General features: G+C 53.1%; 2 protein-coding genes across 2 annotated transcripts in view; both read right to left on the reverse strand.

Moving 5' to 3' along the window:
* Window positions 1–422: 422 nt before the first annotated feature.
* Window positions 423–3891, reverse strand: SPAG7 (sperm associated antigen 7). The gene is given in 8 exon segments (XM_087919051.1): window positions 423–1190; window positions 1291–1429; window positions 1522–1571; window positions 1574–1606; window positions 1695–1786; window positions 3027–3115; window positions 3260–3329; window positions 3444–3891. Coding segments are annotated over 8 exon segments (726 nt in total). The 5' UTR covers window positions 3524–3891; the 3' UTR covers window positions 423–1017.
* A 3675-nt stretch (window positions 3892–7566) lies between these two features.
* LOC113454230 (leucine-rich repeat and calponin homology domain-containing protein 4-like) overlaps window positions 7567–19737 on the reverse strand; it is a 32222-nt gene continuing 20051 nt past the window's right edge. The window contains 15 exon segments of the mRNA XM_087919016.1: window positions 7567–7802; window positions 7804–7902; window positions 8055–8132; window positions 8274–8411; window positions 8563–8654; window positions 9097–9214; window positions 9216–9222; window positions 11984–12036; window positions 12334–12391; window positions 13162–13292; window positions 13427–13489; window positions 18564–18727; window positions 18852–18939; window positions 19075–19171; window positions 19294–19421. Coding sequence (XP_087775142.1) covers window positions 7683–7802; window positions 7804–7902; window positions 8055–8132; window positions 8274–8411; window positions 8563–8654; window positions 9097–9214; window positions 9216–9222; window positions 11984–12036; window positions 12334–12391; window positions 13162–13292; window positions 13427–13489; window positions 18564–18727; window positions 18852–18939; window positions 19075–19171; window positions 19294–19421 — 1434 coding nt within the window. The 3' untranslated portion in view covers window positions 7567–7682.

A 19737-nucleotide genomic window follows, 5' to 3' on the forward strand; every position in this document is an offset into this window, starting at 1 on the left:
ACGGGCCGCTTTCTCTCTCCGCCGTGGGCAGAGAGAGAGGAGGGAGAACCCCCTCCCTCCCCAAATCCAGAGGGGGGAGGGGCAGAGCTGCTCTTCCAACAAGGTTCTGACCCGGTTCTGGAGTGGGGGAAAAAAAATTTGGGGAGGAGTTTGGACGATTCAATTTTTGACAAAATGGCTTCCGCGACGGCCAACCGAGACGACGCGTAAAATAATATATATTTTTTTGAGGAGAGAGGGAGGGGAATCCCACCCACCCCGATTAGAGCCCACCCCCATACTACACGGTCTCCCCACCCCCCAATTTAAAAGGGGAGGAGGAGAAGCCGGGCTCTCCCCGCTCACCCCGCCCCGAGGTCCAATGGGGATCCCCCCTCCCTCCTTCCCCGAACCGAGAAATTGGGACGCAAAACGAGGGGGCGTTTTGACCGGAAGAGAATTTAATGGGAATTGGGGGTACATAACACCCTTCCCCAGCCCCCCACCCACATTTCCAGGGGTTACAACCAGGTTTTTTGGGGGTGTCTGGCTTCCACACACACACACACACACACGCAAAAGGGGGTGGAGAGAATAAAAACCCAATATTATATATATACACGCACACGGACTTAAGTGAAGCCGCGGTCAGGCTGTGTTGCTGCCCCCCAAAGGAAGGGGCTACTTTTTGGGGTGTGGGGGGGTGTATGGGGGTCTCTTTCCTACCAACTTGAGCTGTGCAAACCCCAAACAACGGAGGGGAGGGGGAGGGGGGAGGGGGAAGAGGGAGGGGAGGAGAGGACTTCCTGGCAGGAGGGCAAAGATCAGCCTAAGGACCCCCTCCCTCTTGGGAGATTAGGGAGGGGGAAAGCTGGGGAAGGGGGGTTCAGACACCCCCCCAAAAAAACTAAGCCAGGTGGGGACTCTTCCTCCTCCTCCTCCTCTTCTTCCTCCTCCTCTTTCCAAGGTCTCAAACATGACACCAGAGCTCAACGAGGAGATTGAATCACACTCACACACAGATACCCCCTCCCTCCCCTAGGGACTTTGAAGGGGGAGAGTCCCCACTGGATCCCCCCTCCCCGAAGCAGCCCTCCCCTTCCCCCTAGGAGCTCTTAGCGCCGCCTCTCGCTCTGCCGCAGGCGCCCTGGCCCGGATCTCGTTCAGGGCTTCCTCGATGGAGCGCGTGTCTCGCTTATTGGCCACCGGCACTGCGGGAGGGAGAGAAAAGGGAGGGGGAGAGTGAGGGAGGGAGGGAGGGGAGGGAGGAAGGCCCCTCCTCCCCTTCCCCACCCCCCAGCCCGCACTCACCGCAGCCGTAGACCTTGTTGGCCTCCATCACCTGGGCGGCGTGGATCAGGTGGACGTACTTGTCTTTGTAGTCTCTGGGCGGGGTGATCTCCGCCCGGCCCCGCCGCGCCTCCTCGGCCGCCTGCCGCTGGGCTGCGTCCTGAAACGGGGGAGGGCGGGAGGCCCCTCAGACGCCGGTCGGAGTCCGTCCGTCCCTCCCTACTACTACTACTACTACTAGCTACTACGCACCTTCATCCTCCGCCGCTCCTCGGCCTGCTTGGGGTCCCACTCCTCCCCGGGCGGTAGGCCTCCAGCTCCTCATCGCAGGGGCAAACTCCTGGAAGGGGGGAGGGGAGGACAGTCAGGGGAGGGGCGGGGGTGTCTTTATGGGGAGGGGAAGAGGGGGAAAAGGGGGAGGTCACTTGCCTTCTTGAAGAGCATGACGTAGCGGGCGTCGTCGTCGTCGTCGCCGAAGGAGAAGGACGCCAGGCCGGCCACCTCCGCCACGTCGTGTCTGCACCCGGGGGAGGGGGTGGAGAGGAAGGGAGAGAGAGGGGGGGAGGGGAGTCAGCCCGTGCTCCCCCTCCCTAAGAGCGCCCTCTTCGGTCCCCTCCTCCCCTTCCCAGGATGGCAGCGTTGTGGGGGTGGGTGGAGGGAGGGGAGGGAGGAGGGGGTAGCCAAGGTCTCCTCTCTCTCCCAGCAGCCCCTCCCTCCTCCCTCTCTCCTCCCCCCACTCACAGGACCCCAGAGCCATGGGGGGTGGGAGAGGGGAGGGAGGGAAGGAAGGAGGGAAGGGCAAGCCAATGTCTCCCCTCCCCCAGCACTCCCCTCTCCCCTCCATGCCAGAGCTGTCCCGGGAGAGGGAGGGAAGGAGGGGGGCATCAGCCAGTGCCCCCTCCCCATCGAAGCGCCCCTCCCCTTTCCCCTCCTCCCTCCCCCAATCAGGATGCCAGAGCCATGGGGGGTGGAGGGAGGGAGGAAGGGAGGGAGGAAGGAAGGAGAGATCACCCAGGGCACCCCCTCCCCTCCCAATCCAGTGCCCCTCCCCTCCCCTTCCCTCCCTGCCCCCACTCAACGCCTAGGAGAGGGAGGAAAGGAGGGAGGGGAAGGGATCACCATGTCCCCTCCCCCCTCCCTGCGCCCCCCTTCCCCTCCCAGAGCCCCTCCCTTCCCCAGAGCCATAGGGGGAGGAAGGGAAGGAAGGAAAAGGTCAGCCAATGTCTCCCCTTCCCCCAGCACCCCTTTCCCTCCCCCGCTCCCACCCCACCAATCAGGATGCAGAGGCATGGGGGGAGTGGAGGGAGGGAGGGAGGAGGAAAGAGGAGGAGGGGAAGGGATCACCCAGGGTGCCCCCTCCCTGCGCCTCCTCCCCTCCCCCCCACTCAACGCCTAGGAGAGGGAGGAAAGGAGGGAGGAAGGGATCACCCCGTGTCCCCCTCCCCTCCCCATCCAGTGCCCCTCCCCTCCCCTCCCCTCCCTCCCCCACCCCACTCAACGCCAGAATCATCCTAGGAGAGGAAGGGGAGGAGGAAGGGAAAGGATCACCCAGGGTGGCCCCCTCCCCTCTCACTCAACGCCTAGGAGAGGGAGGAAGGAGGGAGGGGGATCACCCGTGTCCCCCCTCCCCTCCCCTTCAACGCCAGAATCGTCCTAGGAGAGGGAGGAAAGGATCACCCAGGGTGCCCCCATTCCCCTCCCCATCCAGCGCCCCTCCCCTTCCCCTCCCTCCCTCCCTCCCCCCTTCAACCACTCACAGGATGGTCCGCTCGATCTTGCTCATGGGCCGGAAGCGGCGCCGGGGCTCGGCGCTCTCCTGCAGGAAGGCCGAGACCTCCCGCTCCATCTGGGGGGGAGAGGGGAGAGGAGAAGGGAGAGAAGGGGGAGGGAAGCGTCAGAGCCCCCCGCCGGCAAGCCGTTGGCGTGACCCCCCCACCCTCCTCGCCCTCCCCCAGGGAGGGGGAAGGGAGAGAGAGAGACGGAGACGGACCCTCTTGCGGAAGGCGACCTTCTGGCGCTTGTCCTGCTCCTGCAGCGTCCGCAGCTGCGCGCTCTGCTCTGCCGGGGGGACACACAGAGAGAGGCTCAGCTGCGGCGGCGGGGGTTTCCCCCTCCCCTCCCCCGGAGCCCTTCCCCTCCCCGCCGTCCCCGCCGTCCCCTCCCTCACCCACCTCCGGGCCCGCCGGGCTTCGCGGTCGTCCAGCCCGGGCGGGGGCTCCATGGCGCTCAGGATGGAGCCCAGCAGGTCCGCCATCTTGTCCGCCTCCGCCCTCGGCGCCGCCGCGTGACGTCACCGCGCCGGAAGAGAGAAAGAGAGACACGCCCCTTTCCTTTCCCGGCGTGCCCGCGCGCTCCTCTCTCTCTCTCTCTCTCTCTCTCTCTCTCTCACACCGGAAGAGAGAAACGCCCCTTTCCTTTCCCGGCGTGCCCCGCGCTGCTGCTCTCTCTCTCTCTCTCTCTCTCTCTCCGCGCCGGAAGAGAGACGCCCCTTTCCTTTCCCGGCGTGCCCCGCGCTGCTGCTCTCTCTCTCTCTCTCTCTCTCTCTCACTCACCGCGCCGGAAGAGAGGCGCCCCTTTCCTTTCCCGGCGTGCCCCGCGCTGCTCCTCTCTCTCTCTCTCTCTCTCACACCGGGAGAGAGAAACGCCCTTTCCTTTCCCGGCGTGCCCCGCGCTGCTGCTCTCTCTCTCTCTCTCTCTCTCACCGCGCCGGAAGAGAGAGGCGCCCTTTCCTTCCCGGCGTGCCCCGCGCCGCTGCTCTCTCTCTCTCTCTCTCACCGCGCCGGAAGAGAGGCGCCCTTTCCTTTCCCGGCGTGCCCCGCGCTGCTCCTCTCTCTCCGCACCGGAAGCGAGGCGCCCCTTTCCTTTCCCGGCGTGCTCCGCGCTGCTTTTTCTCTCTCTCTCTCTCTCTCTCTCTCTCTCTCTCTCTCACCGCGCCGGAAGATAGAGACGCCCCTTTCCTTTCCCGGCGTGCCTCGCGCTGCCTTCCTCCCCCTCCCTCCCTCCCCCGCTCCCCCACCCTCTCGGCACAACTAGGCCTCGCCGCCCCTCCGGTCGGTGGCCGGCGGCGGCGACGGCGGCAGCAACAGCAGCGCGGCCAGGCGGGGCAGGTCCTCGTCGTCCAGGCCGCGGGAGAAGCAGAGCTCGGCCTGGGGAAGGGAAGGGAAGGGAAAGGGAGGCGGAAAAGGCTGTCAGTGGGCCGGAGTCCCCTTCAGGGTCTCCTCAGATGTCCTCCCCTCCGCCTCCGCCCGGGGAAGCCGACAGCGAGCAAGAAAGCGAGACGAGGCGGCGGTTCTGCTTGGGGGGAAAAAATATATCCTTTTTTTTGGTCATTTTTTAAAAAATAAACATAAAACACAAAAATAAATAAAAGAATAAACATCAAACACAGAAATAAAAGGGGGCGGGGGTCCCCCACAGGTTCCCTCAGTTGCTCCCTCAGCGGGCAAGAAAGCGAGACGAAGCGGTGGTTTTTCTTGGAAAAAAAACACCTTTTTTGTGTATTTTAGGTCGTTTTTGAAAAATAAATAAAAATAAATAAAAAAACACAAAAATAAAAAGGGCGGGGTCCCTCACAGGCTCCCTCAGTCCGCCTGGGAAAGCCAACCACGAGCTAGAAAGCGAGACGAGGCGGCGGTTTGCTTGGGGAAAAAACTCATTTTTTTTGTTTTTTTTGGTCGTTTTTTAAAAAATAAATAAAGCATAAAACACAAAAATTAAAAAAAAAGGGACCGGAGTCCCCTCGGCTCCTCAGTTGCCCCCTCGGCCCGGGAAGCCATCAGCGAGCAAGAAAGAGAGACGAGGCAGCGGTTTTGCTTGGGAAAAAAACCTTTTTTTTTTGGTCGTTTTTAAATAAATAAATATAAATAAATAAAAACAAAAAATAAATAAAAAAACATCAAAGACGGAAATTTAAAAAGGGGGCAGGGGGTCCCCCCACAGACTCCTCAGTTGCCCCTCGGCCTAGCGAAGCCGACGTCAGGCAAGAAAGCAAGACGAAATAAACACCTTTTTTGTTTTGGTCATTTTTAAAAAAATAAATACAAATAAAAAAAACATCAAACGCAAAAATTAAAAAAGGGGGCAGGGGTCCCTCACAGGCACCCTCAGTCCGCCTGGGGAAGCCGATGGCGAGCAAGAAAGCGAGACGAGGAGGTGGTTTTACTTGGACAAAAACCTCATTTTTTTGTTTTTTGGGTCGTTTTAAAAAAATAAATAAAAATAAATAAAAACATCAAACACAAAAATAAAAAAGGGACCGGAGTCCCCACAGGTTCCCTCAGTTGCTCCCTCAGCAGGCAAGAAAGCGAGAGGAGGAGGTGGTTTTACTTGGACAAAAACTCATTTTTTTGTTTTTTGGGTCGCTTTTTAAAAAATAAATAAAAATAAATAAAAACATCAAACACAAAAATTAAAAAAGGGACCGAGTCCCCCTCAGGCTCCCTCAGTTGCCCCCTCAGCTTGGCGAAGCCAACCGGGAGCAAGAAAGTGAGATACGAGGCAGTGGTTCTGCTTGGAAAAAGAAATCTTTTTTTTTGGTCTTTTTTGGCGGTTTTTAAAAAAAAATTACAAATAAATAAACAGACATAAAACACAAAAATAAAAAAAAGGGGCTGGAGTTCCCTCAGTTGCCCCTCGGCCTAGCGAAGGAGACGGTGGACAAGAAAGCGAGACGAGGCAGCGGTTTTGCTTGGAAAAAAAAAATCTTTTTTGTGTGTGTCTTTTTGGTCGTTTTTTAAAAAAATAAATAAAAATAAATAAAACATCAAACACAAAAAGAAAAAGTGGGGCAGGGGTCCCCCACAGACTCCCTCAAGTTTCCCCTCGACCTAGCAAAGCCGACGGCGAGCAAGAAAGCGGGACGAGGCGGCGGTTCTGCTTGGGGGAAAAAAAAAACACCTTTTTTTTGTTTTGGTCATTTTTCAAAAAACAAATACAAATAAAAAAAACATAAAACACACAAATTTAAAAAAGGGGGAGCGGGGTCCCCAAAGGCTACCTCAGTTGCCCCCCCTCCACCCGGGGAAAGCCGACGGCGAGCAAGAAAGCGAGACGAGGCAGCGGTTTTGCTTGGGAAAAAAAAATATCTTTTTTTTTTGTCTCTTTTTGGGGGTCGTTTTTCGGCAAATACACGAGGTGGGGAGGGAGGGGGAGACACATTTCCAGAGGTGAGGAAGAGGAAGCAGCTGCAACCCTTGACGGGTCGTTCCTTCCCACGGAGGGGAGGAAGACGATAAATAAAAGGACCAAATATTTACAATATGGTACAAAGTGGTTCAAAACACACACACACACGCACGCAAATCTCCCCCAATCTCCCAGAAGAGCCTGAATCTCCAAATATATATATATATATATGTATGTGGATCTTTGATATTCGGGTTTTCTCCTCACAGAGATTGAAGTATCTAGGCGACGTTCGATGAAGTCTGTTCATCATCTTCGGCTTGTGTCTTCAGCTCTGTGCTTCTCAGAGAAGCCCTCACTCTGAGAAGCACAGAGCCGAAGACACAAGCCTGAAGATGACGAACGAGATTTCGTAAAACGCCAGATACTTCCAATTCTACGTGGGAGAAAACCCAAATAACCAAAGATCCACATACAACACCATGAGAACCTCAGAAATATATGTGTATGTGTGTCTATCTAACGTGTCTGCGTTTGCGAGGGGTGTGTGTGTGCGGGGGTTACAAAATATATATAAGATATTTAAGGCAGCAGGTGGGGAGCGTGATTTCACGGAAGGGGAACCAGTTCCTCCCATTAAGGCATTTCCAGTCCCACTGGCTCCTTCTCCAGCCTCCAAAGGCAGGCTGAGGGGTTGCGGGACGGGGCACATGGAGTGGCCTTCCTCCTGCCCTCCTCCGGCCTCCGACGGAGGAAGGGGTCCCAGGCTGGCCGCCGACTGCGTTGGCCCCACAGCCATGGAAACGGCACGCGGCCCCCTTTTTTTTTTCAGAGTGCAAACAAGCCCGCCGCGGCTCGAGGCCGCTTCCTCGCCCCAGCCGGCAAAGGCTCCCCGTGCTCCGAAGACAAAGCTTGGGTCAACTAGGGTTGGGCCCCTTTGCACCCGACGGATGCCGGCCGGGACGAAAGGAGGCTGTGAGGCACTTGGGCAGAGAAAGCCGCCACGCGGGGACGAAGGCACGGAGCGGGCTGGCGGAAGAGGGTCCCCAACGGCCGCTGACTTGGGAGTAAAAAGGAGCCCTCAGAGTCGGCCCGCCACCCCGCTTGGCCGCCCGTCGACGGACGGAGGCCTTTTTGGGGGAGCGGAGCCGGGACGCTAGTTTTGCAAAAAAAACACGGTGAGGCAGGAGGGCGCCGGCGTCTCCGTCGGGGACCCCGCCGGCTGAACGCGGGGGGCTCCAGGGAGCCGGGCGCTCCTGGCGTCAGGTGTCGGCCGCCATCCGAGCGCTTCAGCAACAGTAGCAGCAGAAGAAGCCACACAGCTGGCAATAGGCAAAGTACAACAGCAACATGACGCAGGCATAGAAGACGCCAAAGCCGGCGAGGTGGGCCGAGAAGGGCGACCCGCCGCCGGCGCAGCAGCGGCAGCAGGGCCTCCAGCAGGCCGAGGAAGCCGCGGAGGTGGCCTTGGAGGAGGAGGGCAATCTCGGGGCCGCCACAGAGAGACACCTGAGGCAGGTGAGAGAACACAGACAGAGACAAGCAGGTCAACGTTAAAGAGAAGACGGAAACACCAGCCGGGAGCGGCGACGAGGACGGGCGGGAAGCGGGAAAGAGCAGGCCCCGGACGCAGCCCCCGCGCCCGCCGTGCCCAGCCTCACCTCGGGGACGCCCAGCCGGCGGCAGGCGGCCAGGAAGCTCTGGAGATTCTTGCGGCTTTGGGCGGCGTTCAGCTTCGGCTGCGGCAAGAGGAGGAAGGAAAGAGCGCCAGTGGGCGAAAGGGACGGCAAACGCCGCCAACTTCCCGCCAGGGAGGGACCCCAGGCGGGTCGGCGTCCCCCGCCACCCCACCGAAGAGCGCGTGCGCGCGCGAGGCTCACCACAGCCGGCGAGGGCACGTGGATGAAGGGCACAGCGCGCGGGCACAGACGGTTCGCCAGCTGGCAGAGGACGACCCCGTCTGCCAGGGCCTCGCCCAAGTCCTCGCCCAGCGACAGCTTCAGTTTGGACTCAATGGCCTGGCGAGGAAGGCGAAAAGGAGACGGTCCAAGAGGCCTTGCCAGGAAGGACGCCCCTCCCCGCTCAGCGTCGGCGCCGGCTCCTTCCCCTTCCCCTCCCTCTCGGGCACACCCCGACCTGTGCCGAGATCCCAACCCGCCCGCCTCTCACCTTCCGCACTTGGCCGAGCAGCTCCTTCTCGTCCGGCGCCTGGCATCCCGCCCGGGACGTCGCGGGGCTGCTGTGCTCAGCGGACGGGGAATCTGCAAAAGGAGCGTTTGGCGGCGCTCAGGGGAGCCCACAAACGCTCCTTGGGCTGGGGGCACCTCCCCGTTGTCTCCGGCCAGCGGGAGGCGGGGAAGATCGGCTGCTCGGGAGACGACGTGGGGGGGACGGGGTGGGGTGGCGGGCCGTCTTCCGGGGAGTGTCCCCCCGTCTCCATTTGCCCCCCACCCGCCATCCTCTTCCTCTTCCTCCCTCCCTCCCCAGTGCATTATGGGAAGGGTGTGCCAGCCCCGTCTCAAACCGGCGCCTGGACCCTTCCGGCTCCCGCTTTGGCCCGGGGCAATCGGGCTACTTTTCCGGGTGTGTGTGTCAATGTCCGCCTTCTTGCAATGGGGACCCAGACACCTCCCCCCCTCCGGAGCAGGCCTGGGGGTTGGGGGGGGAAGAGTCTTTTTGGGGGGGCCGCTCTCGAACCCTCACCCCAACTCCGCTGGCTGCTCTTTTGAGAGGAAGAGCGGAAGAGGAAACTGCAGGGCCGCTGGACCAAACTGGCATCGCGGGAGGGAGCAGGGCTGAGCGCCGTGGAACCCTGGCTGGGCAGAGGGCCTGGATGGGGACAAGAGGGGGTGGGGGGGAGGGGTGTCAAAATTGGCCAGATTCTCACACAGGACCCTGGCGGCCAGTCGTTCCCCCCCCTCCTCCTCCTCCCCCAACGGTGTGTCCACGCACCTCACGCACCACCCCGTAGTAGGCGGGCGCGGAGGCCACGGGGTCTTGATTTACTCATCGAGCCCCTTCTGGGTGGGCACACAAGAGGCAACCCGGCCCACCCCCCAAAAGAAAAACCCAGGATCTATGATTAAACTCAAAAGAAAGGAAGGAGAAAGAGCGAAGAGGAAGAAGAGTCGTGGAGGGGGGGAGGAAACGGAGCGGGAGAGGCGAGGCAGCGGGCATTGCCCGGCGGGAAAAGTCCTTCTTTGGGGCCCCTCTGCCCCCCCACCCCGTGTTCCTTCCCTAAAAGGGAGGGAGGGAGGGAGGAGAATCCTCCCACTGAATTTGTGGGGGGGGCGGGTAAAAAGGGCCCACGGGCCACGCGCCGGGCGCCTGGAGAGAAGGGAAAGCGGTGGAGGGAGGGAGGGGGCCTGCCTGGGAAGACTCAGCGGGCAGCGTTGGCTTGGAGGGAGAGGAGGGAGGGAGGGAAGGAAGGAAGGAGGAGGGAAGGAAGGAAGGAAAGATGGAAGGAGAAAGAAAGAAAGAAAGAAAGAAAGAAAGAAAGAAAGAAAGAAAGAAAGAAAGAAAGAAAGAAAGAGGAAGGGAGGGAAGGAAGAAAGGGAGAGGAAGGAAGGAAAAAGGAAGGAAGGAAGGAAGGAAGGAAGGAAGGAAGGAAGGAAGGAAGGAAGGAAGGATGGAAGGAAAGGAAGGAAGGAAGGAAGGGAAGGAAGAAAGGAAGGGAGGGAAGGAAGGAAAGAAGGAAGGAAGGAAGGAACGATGGAAGAAAAGGAAGGAAGGAAGGAAGGAAGGAAGGAAGGAAGGAAGGAAGGAAGGAAGGAAGGAAGGAAGGAAAGGAAGGAAGGAAGGATGGCAGGAAAGGAAGGAAGGGAGGAAGGGAAGGAAAGATGGAAGAAAGGGAGGGAGGGAAGGAAGGAAGGAAAGATGGAAGGAAAAAGAACGAAAGAAAGAAAGAAAGAAAGAAAGGGAGGCAAGGAAGGAAAAAGGAAGGAAGGAAGGAAGGAAGGAAAGAAGGAAGGAGGGAGGGAAGGAAGGAAGGAAAGATGGAAGGAAAAAGAACAAAAGAAAGAAAGAAAGAAAGAAAGAAAGAAAGAAAGAAAGAAAGAAAGAAAGAAAGGAAGGAAGGAAGGAAGAAAGAAAGAAAGAAAGGGAGGCAAGGAAGGAAAAAGGAAGGAAGGAAGGAAGGAAGGAAGGAAGGAAAGGAAGGAAAGATGGAAGGGAAGGAAGGAAGGAAGGGAAGTAGGGAAGGAAAAGCGAAGGAAGTGAAGGAAGGAAGGAAGGAAGGAAGGATGGAAGGAAAGGAAGGAAGGAAGGAAGGAAGGAAGGAAGGAAGGATGGAAGGAAGGAAGTATGGAAGGAAAAGAAGGAAGGTAGGGAAGGAAGGAAGGAAGTAGGGAAGGAAGGAAGGGAAGGAAGGATGGAAGGAAGGAAGGAAAGAAGGAAGGGAGGGAGGGAAGGAAGGAAGGAAAGATGGAAGGAAAAAGAACAAAAGAAAGAAAGAAAGAAAGAAAGAAAGGAAGGAAGAAAGAAAGAAAGAAAGAAAGGAGGCAAGGAAGGAAAAAGGAAGGAAGGAAGGAAGGAAGGAAGGAAGGAAGGAAGGAAAGGAAGGAAAGATGGAAGGAAGGGAGGGAGGGAAGGAAGGAAGGAAAGATGGAAGGAAAAAGAACAAAAGAAAGAAAGAAAGAAAGAAAGAAAGAAAGAAAGAAAGAAAGGGAGGCAAGGAAGGAAAAAAAGGAAGGAAGGAAAGGAAGGAAAGATGGAAGGAAAGGAAGGAAGGAAGGGAAGTAGGGAAGGAAGAAAGGAAGGGAGGGAAGGAAGAAAGGGAGGGAGGGAAGGAAGGAAAAAAGGAAGGAAGGAAGGATGGAAGGAAAGGAAGGAAGGAGGAAGGAAGGAAAGAAGGAAGGGAGGGAGGGAAGGAAGGAAGGAAAGATGGAAGGAAAAAAGAACAAAAAGAAAGAAAGAAAGAAAGAAAGAAAGAAAGAAAGAAAGAAAGAAAGAAAGGGAGCAAGGAAGGAAAAAGGAAGGAAGGAAAGGAAGGAAAGATGGAAGGAAAGGAAGGAAGGAAGGGAAGTAGGGAAGGAAAAAAAAGGAAGGAAGTGAAGGAAGGAAGGAAGGGAAGGAAGGATGGAAGGAAAGGAAGGAAGGAAGGAAGGGAAGGAAGGAAGGATGGAAGGAAGGAAGTATGAAGGAAAAGAAGGAAGGAAGGGAAGGAAGGAAGGGAAGTAGGAAGGAAGGAAGGGAAGGAAGGATGGAAGGAAGGATGGAAGGGAAGTAAGGAAGGAAGGGAAGGAAGGAAAGGAAGGAAGGAAGAAAGAGAGGAAGGAAAGGAAGGCCGAAAAGACGAGGCCCCTGGATGGGGCCGATCCTCCCCAACGCCGAAGGGAAGCTTCGCGAGAAAGCCAAGGCGCCGTCAGGCGGGCGCATGGAGGAGGAGGACGACGACGACACGGGGAGGGGGTGTTGACACCCAACGGCTCCCGCCCGCCTCCTCCTTTCCCACCTAAGGCCCTCCCACCCCAAAAGCAGCTGGGCGGGCCCTCGGAGGCCGGGAGCCCTCCCCTCCCTCAGTGAAACCCCCCTCCTCCTCCCTCCCCTCCCGGCTTCCCTTCTGAGTGGGGAGGGGACGGGGAGCACCTACCTGCGCAGAAGACGCGTGGACTGTGCCGGGGGAACCAGCCGGCGGTTCGGCGCCTCTGCAGACGGAGGAGGAGGAGGAGGAGAGGAGGAGGAGGAGGAGGAGGAGGGAGGAAGAAGTGAGGGTCCAGCGCCCATTCGGGCGGGGGGAGAGGGGAGGCTTTCTGCCGAGCCAGCCCAATGATAGCACCCTGCCGGGCGGCCGCCCCCCTCATCCCCTCCCTGCCCCGCCCTCCTCGGCCGGACCCCATTCCCACAGGCCCCCAAACACGCCCCCAAAACAAAGGATTCCCTCCTCTCCCCAGAGGGAGGGAGGGGTGGCGGGGTGGGGGCAGGGGCACGCGGCCGTGCCTACCTGGCTGGCCTGCTTCGCCTGGGAGGCCGCTGCCCTTCTCTCGCCAGGTGGCCGGCACTGTGGAAGCAAGAAGCGGCGCCCTCAGGAGGAGAAGTGGAGGCCACACCCCCACTCAATGGGGTGGGGGGGTGGGGGTGGACCCACGCTGGGGTGGGGGGATTCTACAAGTTCGCCCCTCGCTTACTAAAAAACCGGCTGTTCGCCTGAGCTGCCCGGGAGAAACGCTTTTTTTGGGGGAAGAAATTTGCAGGGCTAATCCTGTCGGGAAGGCAACAGTCTGGCATGCTGCTTACAAGGCAATCTCCACTCTCCTTTCAGCCCGGATGACGTTCTGGCATGGAACCTCGACTTCCTGTCTGTGCGACGCCTCCGTGAGCCTTCGCCCCCACCCCTGGCTGGCGTGGAGGGACTGTTCCAAGTTACAACGCCACGGGGTGAAAAAGCGATTTATGACCTTTTTCACACTTACGACGACGGCTTGCGGCGTCCCCACAGGCGCAAGAGGCCAGGAGAATGCCTGCCTCGATGGGAGGGATGTTGAGCTCAGCCCAGCCGATCCCAGGACCCCTAGCCGTGGTCCGGCCGGTCCCACTTACTCCCTCAGGCCACGCGCACCCCCTAAGCCATGCCCCCACCCCTGGGCCACGCCCACCCCTAAGCCACGCCCCCCACCCCGGCTGCGGAGAAACGGCGGGCGGAGGACCCCGGTGTGTGCCCGCCGAGCCCTGGGGAGGATGCCAGCCACCGGGGACGGGGGGAAGCTCGGAGACGGGGTGGGGGGTCAGGACCCACTCCGCCAGCCGCTGCCGGGAGCCGAGGTCGCCCACCTGTCTGGCCTCTCGGGCCCCGGCGCCCACCGCTGGTGGTGCTGTTGCTGACGCTCCCTTTCCTGCCACAACTGGAGGAGCTCGGGACGGCGACGCTCCTCGGTTGAGAACTCCGGCCTGGCGAGGTGCCCCTAAAAAAAACCGGGGGAAGGAAGGGTCCAAGTCCACGGGGCGAGGCCTTCGCCGCAACCGGGCGGTGTGGAGACCCTAAAGCGCCCCAATTCCTGCAGGCCTCCAGGCCAGGAAGCGCCTGCTACCTGCCGGCCGTCAGCCCTGGCTCTGCAGTGCCCGTTCTCTGGGAAGCGATCCGGGCGGATTTCGGGGGCTCCTATGGAAAATGGGGCACAGGGGAGTCAGCTGACCTGACCGGGAGCCATCTTGGGCGCTTCGGGGAGGGGGGGGAGGAGAGGGAGGGCGGGGCGGGGCAGGGGGGCCACTGGAGAAAGCGGCTGGGATTCTCTAGCCGAAAGCCAATACTTGGCCTTGGGAACCAAGGACCGGCTCACGCGGGGTGGGAGGAAGGCGGAGGGATGTCCCCGAGGCAACCAGACGGCGCCGTGATTGGGCCATGGGACGGATGGTTTTTGACGAGAGTGACTTGACTTCTGACGTTGAATTAAGGTGAGGAAACCTAAAGCCCTCCGAGTTGGCTTTCCCCAGATCTCTGCCAACATGATAGATAGATAGATAGATAGATAGATAGATAGATAGATAGATAGATAGATAGATAGATAGATCCCAGGGGCCTTCAAACGTGGCAGCTTGTGGACTCCGACTCCCAGAATTCCTCCTCCTCCAGTCAGGTCAGCTCAGGGATTCTGGGACAGTTGGAAGTCCGCCGGTCTTAAACTTGCCAAGTTGGAAGAGCCCTGAGATAGATGATAGATGATAGATTAGATAAATAGATAGATAGATTAGATAGACAGATGCTGTAAATGATTGATAGAGATAGATGATAGATAGATAGATAGATAGATAGATAGATAGATAGATAGATAGATAGAGACAGATGATAAATGATAGATTGAGATAGATGATAGATAAGATAGATTAGATAGATAGATAGATAGATAGATAGATAGATAGATTAGATAGACAGATGCTGTAAATGATTGATAGAGATAGATAGATAACGATAGATAGATAGATAAGATAGACAGATAGATAGATTAGATAGATGCTGTAAATGATTGAGAGATAGATAGATAGCGATAGATAAGATAGATGCATAAGATAGATAGATAGATAGATAGATAGATAGATAGATAGATTAGATAGACAGATACTGTAAATGATTGATAGAGATAGATGATAGATAGATAGATATAGACAGATGATAGATGATAGATTGAGATAGATGATAGATAGATAAGATAGATTAGATAGATAGATAGATATAGACAGATGATAGATGATAGATTGAGATAGATGATAGATAGATAGATAGATAGATAGATAGATTAGATAAACAGATGCTGTAAATGATTGATAGAGATAGATAGATAGATAGATAGATAGATAGATAGATAGATAGATAGATAGATAGATAGATAGATAGATAGATTGATGAATGGATGGATAGATAGATAGACAGGTAGATGATAGATAGGTAGGTAGATAGATAGATAGATAGATAGATAGATAGATAGATAGATAGATAATCAGGGGTCTTCCAACTTGACTGCTTTTAAGACTGGTGGACTCCAACTCCCAGAATTCCTCCTCCCCCAGTCAGGTTAGCTCAGGAATTCTGGGACAGTTGGAAGTCCACCGGTCTTAAACTTGCCAAGTTGGAAGAGCCCTGAGATAGATGATAGATGATAGATTAGATAAATACATAGATAGATTAGATAGACAGATAGATAGATTAGATAGATGCTGTAAATGATTGAGAGATAGATAGATAGCGATAGATAAGATAGATGCATAAGATAGATAGATAGATAGATAGATAGATAGATAGATAGATAGATAGATAGATTAGATAGACAGATACTGTAAATGATTGATAGAGATAGATGATAGATAGATAGATATAGACAGATGATAGATGATAGATTGAGATAGATGATAGATAGATAAGATAGATTAGATAGATAGATAGATAGATATAGACAGATGATAGATGATAGATTGAGATAGATGATAGATAGATAGATAGATAGATAGATAGATAGATAGATAGATTAGATAAACAGATGCTGTAAATGATTGATAGAGATAGATAGATAACGATAGATAGATAGATAGATAGATAGATAGATGATAGGTAGGTAGGCAGATGATAGATAGGTAGATGATAGATAAATAGGTAGATAGATAGATAGATAGATAGATAGATCAATTGGGTCTTCCAACTTGACTGCTTTTTAAGACTGGTGGACTCCAACTCCCGTAATTCCTCCTCCCCAGTCAGGTTAGCTCAGGAATTCCTGGGACAGTTGGAAGTCCACCGGTCTTAAACTTCACAAGTTGGAAGAGCCCTGAGATAGATGATAGATGATAGATTAGATAAATAGATAGATTAGATAGACAGATGCTGTAAATGATTGATAGAGATAGATGATAGATAGATAGATAGATAGATAGATAGATAGATAGATAGATAGATAGAGATGATAAATGATAGATTGAGATAGATGATAGATAAGATAGATTAGATAGATAGATAGATAGATAGATAGATTAGATAGACAGATGCTGTAAATGATTGATAGAGATAGATAGATAACGATAGATAGATAGATAAGATAGACAGATAGATAGATTAGATAGATGCTGTAAATGATTGAGAGATAGATAGATAGCGATAGATAAGATAGATGCATAAGATAGATAGATAGATAGATAGATAGATAGATTAGATAGACAGATGCTGTAAATGATTGATAGAGATAGATAGATAAACCCATAGATAGATAGATAAGATAGACAGATAGATAGATTAGATAGATGCTGTAAAATGATTGAGAGATAGATAGATAGCGATAGATAAGATAGATGCATAAGATAGATAGATAGATAGATAGATAGATAGATAGATTAGATAGACAGATACTGTAAATGATTGATAGAGATAGATGATAGATAGATAGATATAGACAGATGATAGATGATAGATTGAGATAGATGATAGATAGATAAGATAGATTAGATAGATAGATAGATATAGACAGATGATAGATGATAGATTGAGATAGATGATAGATAGATAGATAGATAGATAGATAGATAGATAGATAGATTAGATAAACAGATGCTGTAAATGATTGATAGAGATAGATAGATAACAGATAGATAGATAGATAGATAGATAGATGATAGGTAGGTAGGCAGATGATAGATAGGTAGATGATAGACAGGGATAGATAGAGAGATAGATAGATAGATAGATAGATAGATAGATAGATAGATAGATCAATCAGGGGTCTTCCAACTTGACTGCTTTTAAGACTGGTGGACTCCAACTCCCAGAATTCCTCCTCCCCCAGTCAGGTTAGCTCAGGAATTCTGGGACAGTTGGAAGTCCACCGGTCTTAAACTTGCCAAGTTGGAAGAGCCCTGAGATAGATGATAGATGATAGATTAGATAAATACATAGATAGATTAGATAGACAGATGCTGTAAATGATTGATAGAGATAGATAGATAACGATAGATAGATAGATAAGATAGACAGATAGATAGATTAGATAGATGCTGTAAATGATTGAGAGATAGATAGATAGCGATAGATAAGATAGATGCATAAGATAGATAGATAGATAGATAGATAGATAGATAGATAGATAGATAGATAGATAGATTAGATAGACAGATACTATAAATGATTGATAGAGATAGATGATAGATAGATAGATATAGACAGATGATAGATGATAGATTGAGATAGATGATAGATAAGATAGATTAGATAGATAGATATAGACAGATGATAGATGATAGATTGAGATAGATGATAGATAGATAGATAGATAGATAGATTAGATAAACAGATGCTGTAAATGATTGATAGAGATAGATAGATAACGATAGATAGATAGATAGATAGATAGATAGATAGATAGATAGATGATAGGTAGGTAGGCAGATGATAGATAGGTAGATGATAGATAAATAGGTAGATAGATAGATAGATAGATAGATAGATAGATAGATAGATAGATAGATCAATCAGGGGTCTTCCAACTTGACTGCTTTTAAGACTGGTGGACTCCAACTCCCAGAATTCCTCCTCCCCCAGTCAGGTTAGCTCAGGAATTCTGGGACAGTTGGAAGTCCACCGGTCTTAAACTTGCCAAGTTGGAAGAGCCCTGAGATAGATGATAGATGATAGATTAGATAAATAGATAGATAGATTAGATAGACAGATGCTGTAAATGATTGATAGAGATAGATGATAGATAGATAGATAGATAGATAGATAGATAGATAGATACAGATGATAAATGATAGATTGAGATAGATGATAGATAAGATAGATTAGATAGATAGATAGATAGATAGATAGATAGATAGATTAGATAGACAGATGCTGTAAATGATTGATAGAGATAGATAGATAACGATAGATAGATAGATAAGATAGACAGATAGATAGATTAGATAGATGCTGTAAATGATTGAGAGATAGATAGATAGCGATAGATAAGATAGATGCATAAGATAGATAGATAGATAGATAGATAGATAGATAGATAGATAGATTAGATAGACAGATGCTGTAAATGATTGATAGAGATAGATAGATAACGATAGATAGATAGATAAGATAGACAGATAGATAGATTAGATAGATGCTGTAAATGATTGAGAGATAGATAGATAGCGATAGATAAGATAGATGCATAAGATAGATAGATAGATAGATAGATAGATTAGATAGACAGATACTGTAAATGATTGATAGAGATAGATGATAGATAGATATAGACAGATGATAGATGATAGATTGAGATAGATGATAGATAGATAGATAGATAGATTAGATAAACAGATGCTGTAAATGATTGATAGAGATAGATAGATAACGATAGATAGATAGATAGATAGATAGATAGATAGATAGATAGATAGATGATAGGTAGGTAGGCAGATGATAGATAGGTAGATGATAGATAAATAGGTAGATAGATAGATAGATAGATAGATAGATCAATCAGGGGTCTTCCAACTTGACTGCTTTTAAGACTGGTGGACTCCAACTCCCAGAATTCCTCCTCCCCCAGTCAGGTTAGCTCAGGAATTCTGGGACAGTTGGAAGTCCACCGGTCTTAAACTTGCCAAGATGGAAGGCCCCCTGAGATACATATATATCCCATAAAGTGGTTCTTTGAGGGAATCTTCTTGCCTCTGAGTTTTTGGGGGTCTATTCCTTGGCATAGCCGACGGCTGTGCCTTACCTCGTGGGGCACCGTCCACGCCTTGCCGGCCCTCCCAGCCAGAGGGCCCCCCGTCGCCTCTTCCTCCCCCAACGGATCCTCCTCTTCCTCCTCCTCCTCTTCCTCCTCCTCCCCGTTGACGCTGCTGTCGATGTAGTCAATCTGCTCCAGTTCGCCGGCATCGCCTGGGACGGGGTGGGGGACGGGACGGAGAGGGTGAGCCGGGCTCCGGACGCCGCGCCTCCGGGGCGACGACGGCAATGCCGGCGGCCCACGCAACCTCCTCCCCTGCCCAATTTCTGCGCTCACCTGCCCCGCCGCGCTTCTCCCTCAGCTGCTTGGGGTCGCGGGCCAACTCGGCGATGCGGAAGGAGAGGTCGGAGAACTCGTCGGTGGACTGAGCAAGAGAGAGGGTGTCGGGGCCACCACCCACACACATAGAGTCAGGACCAAACCGAAGGTCTCTTTCCGGCAGCCCACCACCACCACCCCGGGGAAAAGGGCCGAGCCCTTCGGCCCGCCGCGGTAATACCTCGTTGCCTGACCACCGCTTGCTGCCGCTGTCCACGCTGTGGAAGCCCGAGTCGAGGCCGCCGTGTTGCCGGGCCGGGTAGAAATCATCCGGGAGGCTGAAAGAGCAAGGATGAGGCTCCGGCCAACTTCTTCCTTCACCCAAGGCCCTTCCCTCTGACCGGAGCCTCCGACAGCCCCTTCCACGGGGAAGGGGAGCAGCCTCGGGGGGGCCTCTTACCACGTGCCGAAACCGCTGGGGCGTCCCTGGTGGGCCAGCTCGGCCAGGTCCGGCCTGCCTTTGCCGCAGGCCTGGACGTTGAGGTATTTGAAGATGTGCATTTTGCCTTTCTGGCAGACCTGCGGAAACAAAGCGCAAAGTCAGAGACCCCCACCCCAAGGCCTCTCCGAAGGGACGTCCCGGCGGGGCCTGCGTCCCTCCGCCGGTCCTGCCTGGGAAGGGAGCTTCCAAAAAGGGCCGGATTGCACTAAGGGTCAGCCTAGTCTGGAGGGAGCTCCTTTTGGGGGGCTGGGGGTTGGGACAAAGCCCCTACCCCATGGAAGAAGGGGGCCCTGGTGTCTCGTCAAGACTATATTCATGACCTGGCATAGAGCTTGCCAACGGACACACCGTATGCCTATCAAATGGGAGATGGGTTTTAGGTTTTGTTTTTAAATAAATTTT

Source organism: Pseudonaja textilis, unplaced genomic scaffold (genome assembly GCF_049901715.1).
Source record: "Pseudonaja textilis isolate UNSWEBS1 unplaced genomic scaffold, rPseTex1.2 PTEXSCF23, whole genome shotgun sequence".
Lineage (NCBI taxonomy): Eukaryota > Metazoa > Chordata > Lepidosauria > Squamata > Elapidae > Pseudonaja > Pseudonaja textilis.